This window comes from Archocentrus centrarchus, chromosome 2, assembly GCF_007364275.1.
Source record: "Archocentrus centrarchus isolate MPI-CPG fArcCen1 chromosome 2, fArcCen1, whole genome shotgun sequence".
In the NCBI taxonomy this organism is placed as follows: Eukaryota; Metazoa; Chordata; class Actinopteri; order Cichliformes; family Cichlidae; genus Archocentrus; species Archocentrus centrarchus.
Genome location: NC_044347.1, coordinates 8,241,705 through 8,255,874, shown reverse-complemented (window position 1 = coordinate 8,255,874; position 14,170 = coordinate 8,241,705). Strand labels below are relative to the sequence as shown.

The 14,170-nt window shown below is 43.0% G+C and overlaps 1 protein-coding gene across 1 annotated transcript in view; it reads right to left on the bottom strand.

The window, feature by feature from the left end:
* LOC115796156 (NACHT, LRR and PYD domains-containing protein 3-like) overlaps positions 1–14,170 on the bottom strand; it is a 108,834-nt gene that overhangs the window by 89,904 nt on the left and 4,760 nt on the right. The window contains exons 2-3 of the mRNA XM_030752434.1: positions 13,124–13,214; positions 12,573–12,854 (exon numbers count right to left, since the gene is read on the bottom strand). Of these exons, the coding sequence (XP_030608294.1) occupies positions 12,573–12,854; positions 13,124–13,181 (340 nt within the window). The 5' untranslated portion in view covers positions 13,182–13,214. The remainder of the gene's footprint in view (positions 1–12,572; positions 12,855–13,123; positions 13,215–14,170) is intronic.

Sequence of the window (14,170 nt, the reverse complement as noted above, 5' to 3'; positions counted from 1 at the left end):
TTAAATACTTTGGATTTGTTCAAACTGTAGAGGAGCTGGTTGTGAACAGAGCTTCAGATAATTGATACTGATAATTGATAACTGTTACATAAAGATCTTTGAGTGCTCAGCTAGAGTAGAAAAGCCCTATATAAGAACCATTTACCATGTAATTCACTGTGAAGCTTTGAGTGGAAAAAGACAGAAAAACAACATGTGGATCCTGGAATAATGGCAGCTTCCATCTTTAAAGGACTGAAGAGGAAGAAGTTTACAAGGAATCATTGAGAACAGTTTCAAACATCAACTGAAAATATGTGTGACTGTTTCAGACACGTCAGTGTCAATTTTATTTCTTGAGCACATTTAAAAACACCAAAGTGCTTTACAAGATCAACTGCGAAGTAAGCAAGATAACGCCATAGGTGAATAAAATAAAATAAAGCATAGAACATAAAAACAAAGAAATAAAATAAATATGATGCAATAAAACAAACTAAAACTGACACACTATAACAAGAGACACCACAACATAAAACCTGATGGGACTCAAAATGAACTCGAATTAAAAGCCAAGGTAAAAAGTTTTTAGAGAGGATTTAAATGACTGTATGGACTCTGCAGTACGAATATTAAGTGTTAAATTGGGGGCTGCGACTGCAAAAGCTCGATCCCCTCTATGCCTTCAAGCATGCTGCACAACAGCATGCTTGAAGGCAACTGGTACACAGCCTGATAAAAGTGAGGTATTCAATATGAGCAAAATACTGGGCCCAATGATGTGAAGAGTTTCTTTGAGCAGGCAAGAGGGAACAATATCTAGAGGGGAATTAGAAGGCCGTAGATGAGATACCACTTCCTTTAAAACTAAAAGTCACAGGCTCAAACTGCTGAAAAACAGCTGAGCATTCACAGGGGTTACTAACAGAGTTAAAAATATTAAGAAGAACTCGAGGTTTGGGATTCTTCCTGGAAATCAGGTTAGACAGAAAAGCAGATTTTGCAGCTTTAACAGTCCTCTGATATTCTGATAAACGGTCACGCAGGATCCCTACAGACACCTGGAGTTTGTCCTCCTTCCACTTTCTCTCGGCGCGCCGACATTCACGTCTGAGAGCGCGAGTGGTGTCAGTCAGCCAGGGCTGATGTGATGATTTGTCACGTTTGATCCTGAATGGAGCGACAGAATCCAGGAAATCAGCACATTAAGTTAAAAACACTAACTCTTCAAGGTGTAGATCAGCGTGGAGGTTGGCATCACAAAGGACGGAGTTAATAAAAGCAAAGGAAAACTGAGCAGCATTTATCGTGGGCAAACGCTGCACAGGTCTCTCGCTGTTCAACCTCCTGGTTACAAACCACAATATTAAAAATTACAGTAAAATGGTCTGATACCCCACAGTCCTTAATCTCAGCAATACAGATATCCAGACCATATGACAGCACCAAGTGTATGTCCTTTTTCATGAGTTGGATCACTCACCCACTGAGTGAGATTAAGAGTCAATAAGGGCGAGGAAATCCTTTATCAGTGGTCCAGACTCACAACAAACATGGATGTTAAAATCACCGACAATTAAAACACAGTTGTATTTCAACATGAGGCTCCACTTTAAGTCACCAAAGTCCTGGATAAAGTCCTTAATGCATTTTGGTGGACGATAAATCAATGTGCAGAGGACTGAGGGAGAAGAGTTCAGTTCCAAAAGCTGCACCTCAAAGCTGGGGTAGGAGACTGGTGACAGCTGCCAGCAGCAAAATTCAGATTTAAATATTTATGCTAACCCTCCACCTTTGCCAGTGGTCTGAGGAGAATTAAAAAATGAACAATCGGGGGGGGGGGAAGTTCTGAGAAAGAAGACGACTCACTGGATCGAAGTCATGTTTCCATCCAGATCTGAGGAGTTGAACAGGTCATTTCAGATGAAAGTCTTGTTTACCAGTGACCTGGTGTTCAGCAGAGCCATCTGAATCCTGGTCGTACTAGCACTAGCAGGTGCACGTTCCAACAGGCGAAGCTTTCCGGGATTCAGGCCGCATCTGGAGGACCACACCCACCGCCAGACAGGAGGAGGCCCCTCCAGTCGGTCCAACATTACAGGAGGACCAACAGGCTGGATCCAGCGATGACATCTGAATCTGAACTAGTGCCAGAGCGCAGGAAAAGAAGGCAACTCATCCCGTAATAATTTGACAGTTTGCCGATCCAAAAGATTTCAGGTAAGTCTTGATGCGTACCAGGATGCCACCCTGTTTTCCCCGTCTTTTCGAGCATCTTCTAGGGGGGAAAGGTGAGTGGTAGGCGGAGTTGACCCTCAGGTATGACCGCCAATAAAGGAGAAAGATTTCTTGGCGTATTTCTCAGATTATATGTTTGCAATTGAGTCGGACAAAGACTCAGAAGTGTTAGGCAATCATAAACAGAGCCATCAGGACAGCACAGAAGGAGAATCAACAACAGCAAATAAATGAGCCCAGAGAGACGAAGACGGCTCGCCGTGCACAGTGGCGCCATTTTGGATCGACAGAACTGTGCAAATGTGCAGACATAACAGTCAGAGTTTCTCTGAGAAGAGGGCACGCTTTACATTTACATTAACTTTACATTACATTAACACAGACCCACTGAGGAATCAGGATGCCAGACTGTAAATCCAGGATAAAGAGGTTCAGTGAATGTGGTGTTGAAGGTGTGGAGGTGGATCAGAGTGTCAGAGGAGACTCTGTAGAAGGACAGAGTGCCAGCAGGAAAGTCCACATACACTGCTACTCTGTTAGAGACAGAGGAGGAGGAGGAGATGGGTGTTTCTCTGTTATCATGACAGACAGAACGAGGAGCATCATTGGAGAAGAACAGACTCCAAGACTGGTCATTCACTCCAAACACATATTCCAAATTATCTCGTATCCTTCCACGTTTGTAAATCACTGCTATATTAACGGCTCCTTTACACTCGACCTCCCAGTAACAGCGACCAGTCAGACCATCTCTACACAGCAGCTGAGGGTAAAAGTAAAATCTGTCTGGATGATCAGGATATGAATGAACCTCTCCCAGTGCACGTGTCACCTTCCTGTTGTTGTCAGACAGTTTAAGCTTTGCGTGTACTGTGTTTGTGTCGATTGTGAGTCGACAGGAATCTGATGGAGAGAACAAACACAATCCAGCTGCAGTTATTGATCCATCATCTGTTCATTGATTGACACTTGATGACTCCTGACATCAGAGATGTGAATGAGTGATGTGACAGTTTGAAGATGGTTGAATGTGTGCTGCTTTGTTTTCATCAATCACATTAAAAACACACTTACACTTCCTCAGACCTGGTCTCAACCATCGGACTCCAGCAGGCTCCACCCTGAAAGGAGGAGGGGGGTCAGAGCAGCACAGTCTCTTTCAGCATGCACACATGGACATTACATCGCTCTCAGACACACACTGTTAGACACTGATAGAATCCAGATTACCCCTGTACAGAATTTCTAGACCAGCCCTCCATTTAAAGGGTCTGTGTCTCTCCCTGGATTCAGAGGAGAGTCTCACGAGCTTCTCAAATTAAGACCTCTACATAAACTCAGCCCTGCATTCTTTGACATTAGAGATTTACAGGTCCCAGAAATGGTAGCACAGCAACAAAAATCAAATCCATTTTTTTCTTTTGATTAAACTAGGCTATCAGTTTTTCCTGCTTCCAATCTTTGTGCCAAGTTAGGCCTTACTAACAAACACTTAACATGAGTATCTTTGGTTGCTACCCGCACAGTAAATTGATGGGTTCCCCCTCAGAGACCTTGGACCATCAGCTGTTACCAGTGCCAGCACTGGTAACAGCTGAGTAGCTGTAGCTCAGTAGGTAGAGCAGGTCACCTACTGATCGGAAGGTCAGCGGTTCGAATCCTGGCTACTCCGGGCTACATGCCAATGTATCCTTGGGCAAGATACTTAACCCCAAGTTGCTCCCCGACCGTTCTGTCGGAGTATGAATGTGTGTGAATGTTAGGTAATTAAAAGCACTTAGCTTCATAAAAATGGAAGTGCTTGTATGAATGGGAGTGCATGGGTGAATGCAAACAGGTTGTATAAGCGCTTTGAGTGCTCTGACTGAGTAGAAAAGCGCTATATAAGAACTAGTCCATTTACCATTTACCATCTCCTTCTGGTTGTTCTGAATGTCTTACACTCGGCACAAAATAGCACAACTGGAAAGTCAGATTTTCAACTTTTACCAAATCTGGGAAAATAAACTTCTGTTGGACTCCCTGGTTGCAGAGACCTCTTGCAATCTGCCAGGAAACACGGATTCAAAGCCTCCATTCATGAGGAGGACTAGTGGCTAAGGCTTTGACCCAAGCTAAATGCTCACTTTATTGGATCCCTGAATTGTTGAAGCAGAGAGAGAAAAATCAGGAAGAGAACCCTCATTTTATATCAATTCGTGTACTCCTATCATAGCTGGTGAAATAAACTCATCACAGTTCACTCAGTCTGACCTGTCCCGCTATCACTGACATCATCATGGTCCTAATGCCAGGACTAATGGATTTTCACTTATCCCAGTTTCCTCTCATATAGTGACAGGACCCACTATGAACATTATACACTATTGCCAGAAGTATTCACTCAGCCATCCAAATCATTGAATTCAGGCATTCCATTCACTTGCATAGCCACTTTTGTGCGGGCAGGCCAATAACACATTTTTAGACAATACAGGCATGCTAGACTTTGGAATACCTCTGCCTTAGACATTATAGAACTCCATTTTTTTCAAGTTTTTAATCTTCTATGTGATGAACATTAAGTTTAAATGTAATGAAGTGTGCTGTTTAAATAAAATTGACATTTTTAACTCGACTAGCTTTACTGCTGAGAGTAAGATAAAAATATTCCTGGATGAGTGCTCGTTCACATTACACCTGCATGAAACAAGCTGGAATTAAGTAAAACTTTTCCTCCTTTATCAGACATTCCCTCCATACCTGAGTGTATCCAGTCTCCAGCTTGGATCCGTTAGTCCTGCCAACAGCATCTGCGTTCCAGAATCTCCTGGATGATTATAGCTCAAGTCCAGTTCTTTCAAATGGGAGGGGTTGGAGCTCAGAGCTGAAGCCAGATAAGTACAACCTCGCTCTGTGATCAGGCAGCCTGACAGACTACAGACAAACAACAATTCATCTGTGAACGCTTCACTGAATGTTTTTCAGTATATGATTGCATGGTGGTTAGCACTGTTGCCTCACAGCTAGATGGTCTGGGTTCAAATCAACCACAGCAGTTTTTGAATGGATCAGTGAGAATAATTATTCAGTATTAGGAATAATATTCATATCCTCAATGAGGATTCCAATATCAGCAAATTCCTGCTGGGAGAAAACCAAAAACTATTGTAATAGATTTGAGGGAATGTACAATGAAGTTGGAAACCTTGGGGGACAAATGTGTTTGCCTTTCAAATAAAACAAAAACAAAAAGCAAAAATACAAAAACAAACACACAAAATGAAATAAAACAGCAAACTGGCCCTATCAAACTGTGGGGACGCAAGAGAAAAAATAACTTTGAGTAAGGTATGTGTTGGCTAGCGCATCCTACTGTGGTATCAGACTTTTAGGGTTGAATAAAAAGTCCTTTGACAAGTCATACTATATCTGAACATCCTTCTTATGCTTGCTCTCTTAAGTGGTCATAATAGCAGATGATAGATTAATCTGCATATTTCAATTGGCACAGATTTGAATATAATACAGTACAAGATATTTATCCACAAATATAATTCAGGTTTAAAATTGTCATCACAGAAAAATTCTGAATCCTGACCTTAGAGTTTCCAGTTTCCACTGTGGACTCTTCAATCCAACAGACAACAGCTTCACTCCTGAGTCCTGCAGGTCATTGTTACTCAGGTCCAGCTCTCTCAGATTGTTGGACTGGGAGCTAACAACTGAAGACAGAGCTTCACAACTTTTCTCTGAGAGCTGACAGTCTTTGAGTCTGGGGAAAAAAACATAAATATTAGCTCTAGAACAAATATAAAACACTTCAAATTTGCATAGAGAAAACCAGTGAGGAGCAGGAGGGTTTAATTATACTAGTTCAGTACCCAATTGCACAGGAATGTAGTGCTGTTTTTGTCTAGGACAGGGGTCAGCAATCCGCGGCTTAGGCTTAAGCTGCGACTCTGTGCAGCTTGCGTAAGTAAATTATATGTATCGAATTAAAGGGCATTTTATTTTTGTCAGTTTGTTTTTTGTTGTAGTTCTAAATTGGAATATTATTGTGATCTTAAAATATTAAAATAAAATCATTTACTTATTTATTTTCGTTTCTCAATATATGCATCATGTGTGGTAGCTACCGACTTCCGGTAGTATTTGCGGCTCTCAGTGTTTTCTTTTCCGTGGAAACCGGGTTCAAATGGCTCTTTGACTGTTAAAGGTTTTCAATCCCTGGTCTAGGAGGAGTTGGGGAACATACAGATATACATAGACTGTAATAAAGGGTTTCTGTAGCGGTAGGGCAGGTTTGTGGGTGAGACCGTACCAAGATGAGGTATCGGTTAGGATACAGGAAGAATGAGGAGAGACGAATCTTTGGTTACTGGCTTGCCGCCCAGTAGAGTTAATGATGTCTGAGTAGTTAGTATTTCTTGTCATTCACTTAGCTCTCAGAACATCCAAAAGGGGGGAACATGCAGTCCATATGGCTCGGGCTATAACACAGGGTTCGGTGTGGTGTGGCCACCATTACACCCTCTCGCTGTTTCTCTCTCTTGCCATTTTTCTCTCTCTCCTATCACCTGATACGCTAAGGGTGATCACATAACATCGGATGAGCTAGCTTGAAGATTTAAAGGGCCTGCACAGTTTCAGACCGGACCTTTTATACCCCCAAATGTGCAGGCACATTTGCCCCTGATAAAAGTCTACTCGTTCTGCTTACGTGATCGGCCTGGAGTGATGTTTTCTTCCCCTTAGGGGAGAGCCGGTAACACCACCAAGTGAGCCATGGGTCGAGTGTACGTATGCCCCTTGATCCTCACATCCACCGCTCTGATCCGTCCATCATTACTGCGGTGAACCTTGACCACCCGTCCGATTGGCCACAGGGCCCAAAGCAGCTGGGGTTCTACCAACATGATGACAGCATTCTCGAGGAGCTCAGGTACTGAGTGCCATTTTTGCCTGGTCTGGAGATTAGGAAGGTATTCCTGGATTAATCTCGACCAAAATTGATCGGCTAGGACTTGGGAATGCCTCCAGCGCTGACGGTTGAGGATCTCTGCCACTGGGTATACCACCTGAGGGAGCGATGCATCTGGCCACACCATGAGGAGGCAGCTAGGCGTCACCGGGTCGACGTCTGCGACATTGATGGAAACGTACCCCAGGGGTTTCGCGTTCAGGATAGCCCCAACCTCTATGAGTACAGTAAGAAGTACGTCTTCGGCCACTGCCTGTGTTCCAACACATTCTTGAAGTGCGACCTTGACCGACCTAATTTCCCTATCCCACACACCTCCGAAGTGGGGAGCCGTGGGGGAAGTCAAAGTGGAAGTCAATCTTCTGGCAAGCAAGTTGCTCCTGCAAACCCTGGATCATATTAGCAAAAGCCTTCCGCAGTTCTTGTTCTCCTCCTCTGAAATTAGTCTCTTGATCCAACCACAACTTGGCTGGAGTCCCTCTTCTTGCTTTAAAGCGTCTTAGCACCATCGGGTAGGCTTCTGGAGATGATTCTTCTGCACTATGCAGGATCACCACTGCATACTTGCTGCTGTCCTTCCGCGGCTCATACCCATCCTTAGCGCTCCGGCCAGATACTTGATCGTCAAACCCCTGGCACCATGATTCATAGCGTAGCCACTCTGATAGGTCATACAGAGTGCAGGCTGATCCCGGCTGGTTGACTTGATGTCGACGGAAGTCGGCTCACTGCTCAGCTGGCAGTTTACTCAGCAGGCGAGCTACTTGCGAGCCGCAGCTCAGTTCAAGGTTCCCCTCCGGGCCCAAGGTCTGCAACAGGCCCACTAATGATTGCACCTGAAGGGTAAATCTCTGGAAGGCTATGCTGTCCCCCTGTCTCACTTCAGGAGAGTCCAGGACACTTGCTACCTTCCGCAAGTCTAGCTGATGTGGTTGACCAAATTCATTATGAAGGGCTGCCATAGTATATGTAAATGGAGTTGGTGAGTTGAGGTAGGCATCTGCTATCAGCTTAGCCTCTTCCAGCTTCAAATGGTTCAGGAGTACCTGACACTTGAAAAGCTCCATAGCCTGGGCTGGAAGCAGGTCCTCCAATGCCATACGAAGCCTTGCAAACTCACTGGGATCGGGGTGTACTAACTTGGGTATGATTGGTTGAGGCCCTCTATACACCGGTTCTGGGACCGTGGGTGCAGGCTTTGGAGCCGAGGGGCCAGGATTGGGCTGGAGTACTATGTGCCAGTGGCAGGTAAGGGGAGTTAGAGGCACCAAGGGTACCCCCTGATGGGTGAGGCGACCCTGATGCTGGTGGTTTAACAGGCTGGTACAAACTACTTTTTGGGCCATAACGTGTGTGACACCTAGCTGATGCCTGACTCTCAAACGTAAGGTCATTCAGCCGTCTAGCCAGGTCATCTTCCGGGTCCGGCCATGCTGGGGGCTCCGGCAAGTTACACAAAAGTTACACAAAAATAGCTGGAAGAAATGTCCTCCAAAGAACTACTTTTACTTTCTTACTTTGAGTACATTTCAGAGCCTGTACTTTAAGTATAGAATCTCTGTAATTTTGCCACCTCTGATTGTTATTATCCATTACTTTACCTTCTCAGAATTTCTGTGGATAAACAGCAAGTAGAACTGTCTGGAATTACTTCGTCAACTAAAAGATGGAACCTAACCTCTGCAGAGTTACAGTTTTGTGTGAGAGAACAAGTCACATATGTTGGAATACAAAATATAGAAAATTATGTCAATGATGTGAATATGAAAAACTATCACATGATTAGATATTTACTTACAGAGCTTTGTTGGAGGCTTTGACCACTGGCAGCAGCCTCAGCAGAGCCTCCTCTGAAGCAGAGTATTTCTTCAGGTCAAACACATCCAGATCTTCTTCTGATGACAGTAAGATGAAGACCAGAGCTGACCACTGGGCAGGAGACAGTTTATCTGTGGAGAGACTTCCTGAACTCAGGGACTGTTGGATCTCCTCCACTAGAGAACGATCATTCAGTTCATTCAGACAGTGGAACAGGTTGATGCTTTTCTCTGCAGACAGATTCTCATTGAGCTTCTTCTTGATGTACTGGACTGTTTCCTGATTGGTCTGTGAGCTACTTCCTGTATGTTTAAGAAGCCCTCGTAGGAGAGTCTGATTGGTCTGCAGTGAAAGACCCAGGAGGAAGCGGAGGAACAAGTCCAGGTGTCCATTTGGACTCTGTAAGGCCTTGTTCACAGCACTCTGGTAAAAGCCTCTTTGTTTGTATTTCATTCCTAAGAGTTTAAATGACCAAGATTTCTTTTCTTCCAGCAGATTGACTCCAGAGTTGATGAAGGTCAGATGGACATGAAGGGCAGCCAGAAACTCCTGAACACTCAGATGGACAAAACAGTAAACTGTGTCTCTGAATGTGTCATACTCATCTGCTTTAAAGATCTGCGTGAACACTCCTGAGTACACTGCTGCATCCTTGATGTTGATATCACACTCGGTGAGGTCTGATTCATAGAAGATTAGGTTTCCTTTCTGCAGCTGATCAAAAGCCAGTTTTCCCAGAGACTCAATCATCTTCCTGCTCTCTGGACTCCAGTGTGGATCTGTCTCACATCCTTCACTGTATTTTATGTTCTTTATTTTAAAGTTTATCACCACAAGACGTAGGTACAACTCTGTGAGGCTTTTAGGCAAATCTCTGTCCTCGCAGTTTCTTATAATACACTCCAGAACTGTAGCAGTGATCCAGCAGAAGACTGGGATGTGGCACATGATGTGGAGGCTTCGTGATGTCTTGATGTGGGAGATGATCCTGCTGGCCTGCTCCTCATCTCTGAATCTCTTCCTGAAGTACTCCTCCTTCTGTGAGTCAGTGAACCCTCTGACCTCTGTCACCATGCCAACATACTCAGCAGGGATCTGATTGGCTGCTGCAGGTCGTGTGGTTATCCAGACATGAGCAGAGGGAAGCAGGTTCCCCCTAATGAGGTTTATCAGCAGCACATCCACTGAGGTGGACTTTCTGGTGTCTGTTATGATTGTGGTTTTGTGAAACTTTAGAGGAAGTCGACACTCATCCAGACCATCAAAGATGAACACAACCTGGAAGTCTTCAAAGCTGCAGATTCCTGCTTCTTTGGTTTCAGTAAAGAAGTGATGAACAAGTTCCACCAAGCTGAACTTTTCCTCTTTCAGCACATTCAGCTCTCTGAAAGTGAATGGAAACATGAACTGGATGTCCTGGTTGGCTTTGTCTTCAGCCCAGTCCAGAGTGAACTTCTGTACTAAGATGGTTTTCCCAATGCCAGCCACTCCCTTTGTCAGCACTGTTCTGATTGGTTCATCTCTTCCAGGCGAGCCTTTAAAGATGTCTTCTTGTCTGATTGTTGTTTCTGGTCTGTCTGGTTTCCTGGATGCTGTTTCAAACTGTCTGACCTCATGTTCAGCATTGACCTCTGCAGTCCCTCCCTCTGTGATGTAGAGCTCTGTGTAGATCTGATTCAGAAGGGTTGGGTTTCCTGCTTTAGCGATCCCCTCAAACACACACTGGAACTTCTTCTTCAGAGCAGATTTAAGTTTAGACTGACACTTTTGAGGAGAGTCTGAATGGAAAAAACAAAACATCCTGAGATGATTTATCTATAACACAGGAATACAATCAGGATAACTGGGAAGTTAAATCAGAGTGAGACAGTAGGGTAAACAAACCTTTACAGTAAATCAAGAAATTATCATAAGCAAATTCTGCTGACATCTATTCAAAAGTATATTAAAAAAGAAATTTTTTTTTTTAATAGTTACAGAGAGTTGAGGTATATGCTCATTTGTTCCACAGGAATAAACCTGAAATTTCTGGTCTGGTTTTGGAAAAAAATCTGTCACAATCACTGGGAATACGGCAGCAAGTGTATGGAGATGGGACAAAGTCATGCTCACATGTTTTTGAGTGGTGAAAGAGGTTCAAAGAAGCATGCAAAAGACAACCCCAGGAGTGGAAGGCCTTCAACAAGCAGGACTGAGGCCAGTATTAAGCGTGTCGGGCAGATGGTGCATGGGGATTGTCGGTTGATGGTTTGATGACTAGAAAGATTGGGGAATGCAGGACAGGCAGGAGTGTCTTGAAACCGAACCAGATTTGTTAGATAGAGTCATTATTGGTGATGAGTCATGGATCTTCAAGTATAACATGGAGATCAAGTGTCAGAGCCTTCATTAGAAGAATCAGGTTATAGCACTTACAATGTTTGTCATCAGCTGCTGTTGTATTCCTTGGTCTAGCTGTTCAACATGGTACTTGGTACACTAGTGACAACTTTCTTTTTCAAGACATTCCAAACAGTTATTCTGGCCATGGCCAATGTTTGTGGCTTTGGTTTTTCATCTACTCTCAGCTTCAAAATTGCTTGTTTTTCACCCTTAGACTACTCCCTGGTTTTCCCCTCTAACAGTCTGTTAGAGGGGAAAACACAAATTTGGAACCGGTTGTAGTCATTCAGTTCAATTTACTGTTTGAATAATCAATGTAACAAGACACATCTGGGCAACAAAATGTTCCAATACTTCACAAGAACGATGGCTGCGTTCAGACAATGATGCCATCTTCTGACCTGTTTATGAGCTGAGATGTTGATTTTTTTGTCTCATATTAATCTTTTAATGTGAAACCCATTTTTTTTTCAGTCTACAGCAAAAATAAAGGGATTGGCCTCATGGTTCCAATATTTTTGGAGGAGAGTGTAGTAGTTGGTCAGTTTGGCCTCAAAGCTCATGCAGTTCATGCTGTATGTGCCTTCCTAAAACCTGTTCAGTTGATCTGCTAAATTCCTGATGACATTTGTTTGTGTACCGCTATTTCAAAAAATTCAAACAGATCATTTTTATGGCTCTTTTCTTAACTTGCAATGATTTTTTTGCTTTCTATAATCTTGCCATTTGACTGCTTTCTCAGCCTTATTCTCACTGTCACTGTGAAGTTTAATTTCTTCTTGCTTTTTGTACTTGGATAAGGTTGTTTTCATATTATTCCTTATGCCCTTGTTGCAAGCCTTCATTGCCTGTGAATGAGGTTGTCCAGATTCATGTCTGTTGTTGCTTGCAGTCATAAACAGATCTGTACTTCTCTGTTTTTGCTGCAGGACCAGGTGGATCCTCATCTCCAGCACTGTTGTTGTAGCAAGGCAACCTAGCTCTAAAACTGGGAAATTGCTCAACTAATTTAACACAACCCTGAGAACATATTGGTCCTTGTCAGGTCCCCTTTAGAACCACTAGGGGTTGACACTAATTTGTAATGTAATTTTAAATGTAAATTAAACAAAGATAAATACTGTGTTTATAACTGAATAAAGATACACTCTCACAGCTCAGTCAAAGTGCAGTTACAGATACGTGGCCTCACCCTGCTCAGACTGATCTGAGGATGAATGCAGCAGAGAGAAGAGAGTTGGATCTATGGTCTGTAGATGTCTGATCATTATCCTGCAGGCTTTGCCTCCTTTTTTCCTCACTGTGTCAATGAAGCAGCGTGCCTTATCTGCTCTGGCTGGGTTGTCCTCCAATACTGACTCTTTCTCCAACTCATTCAGAACACCATCTCTTACAAGGGCCTCAAGAAGTTGTATAAGTATTTCTTGTGACACCCGCCACACAAACTCTGTCCGCAGCATGACAAGCTCCTCCTCTACAGGAAGAAGAAAAAGACAAACTTTTGGTAGCCTGGACTGTAGTCACCTGATTGAAGACTACTTTCTCATTTTAGTCAGACTTATCAAATACAATTTGCAGCATAAACAAGTTTACATTTCCAAAAGTTGAAACAAGTCATGTGCAGAAAAGAGTAATTTACAGAGCTATGATGGGATGGAACTTAATATCTGTTTAAATACTTGTTAAAGCAGGATTATCCAAATGAGCAACAACTGTAGCATAGTTTGGATAATGAACTCTTACCTGATGAAGTTTCCTGGGTTGAGGGGCCCATCTGCTTCTCTTCTGCAGGTTCCTCCATTCTTAATCAATAAAATACATAAGATATATCTACCTGAAGGAAAAGAGTGAAGTTTATTTAGTATGGAGGTACGCAAAACTCATTTGGTTCATGAGACATACATAACCAAAGCTGGTCTAAGGAGGGCAGGCTTTGGAATAAAATATTAATATACATGTAATGGCATTAATGTAGTGTCAGCTTCATACTTATAAGAAAAACAGTGTGTTGATGGTTTTACGTATTGGCATACTATTACTTTATTACAATGTTGTAATAACCATTTCTAACATCTAGCCTCAAATTTCTCATTTGTTGGAAGGAACTATATAAGTATTTTTGAATGTGATGCATGGGCTGGAAACAAGTGATGTTGTTATATGATAGCCTTGAATCAGGGACTGCAAAATGTGAAACTGCCTGTTTTTTTTTTAATTTTTTAGACACAAGTGGGCCCACCACCCACACTAGGGGCCGTAGGGGTTTGTTTAATCAACTAACTAAAACTAGGAAACTCACAATGACCAGAACCAAGAACAAACTATGCAGAAAGCATAATAAAAAACATGAGTAAAATTTCAGACTCAAAACACAGAGTCGGAGACCCAGGATCATGTTATAAAAACATATCCCAAGTGTGGCGATGACTATATGGCTTTAAATCAGAGTATAATAAATAACACACACAGGTGACTGAAATAAATTTTGGGGTTAAATTTCCAAGTCACCCGAAGGGACCGACAACGCCACCCTGGGAAATCTGCAGCGACGTGGTCGACGGTCTGGAAGATCAGTTCAAAGGCCTCACTGAATTCTCTAAAATAGTCCATCATCGATTCACAAAATGACTCTGACAATATTAGACAGGAACAAGCTGTGAGTGCAGCGCAGCAGGTGTGGAAAGCAGCCAAAGCTGCCAGAGATAAATTCAACAAAAAGTGGAAGCATTGTTCCAAAAATAGAAACTACACAGTAAACCGCAGAAAATGATGATGGATTTGGCCTATTTT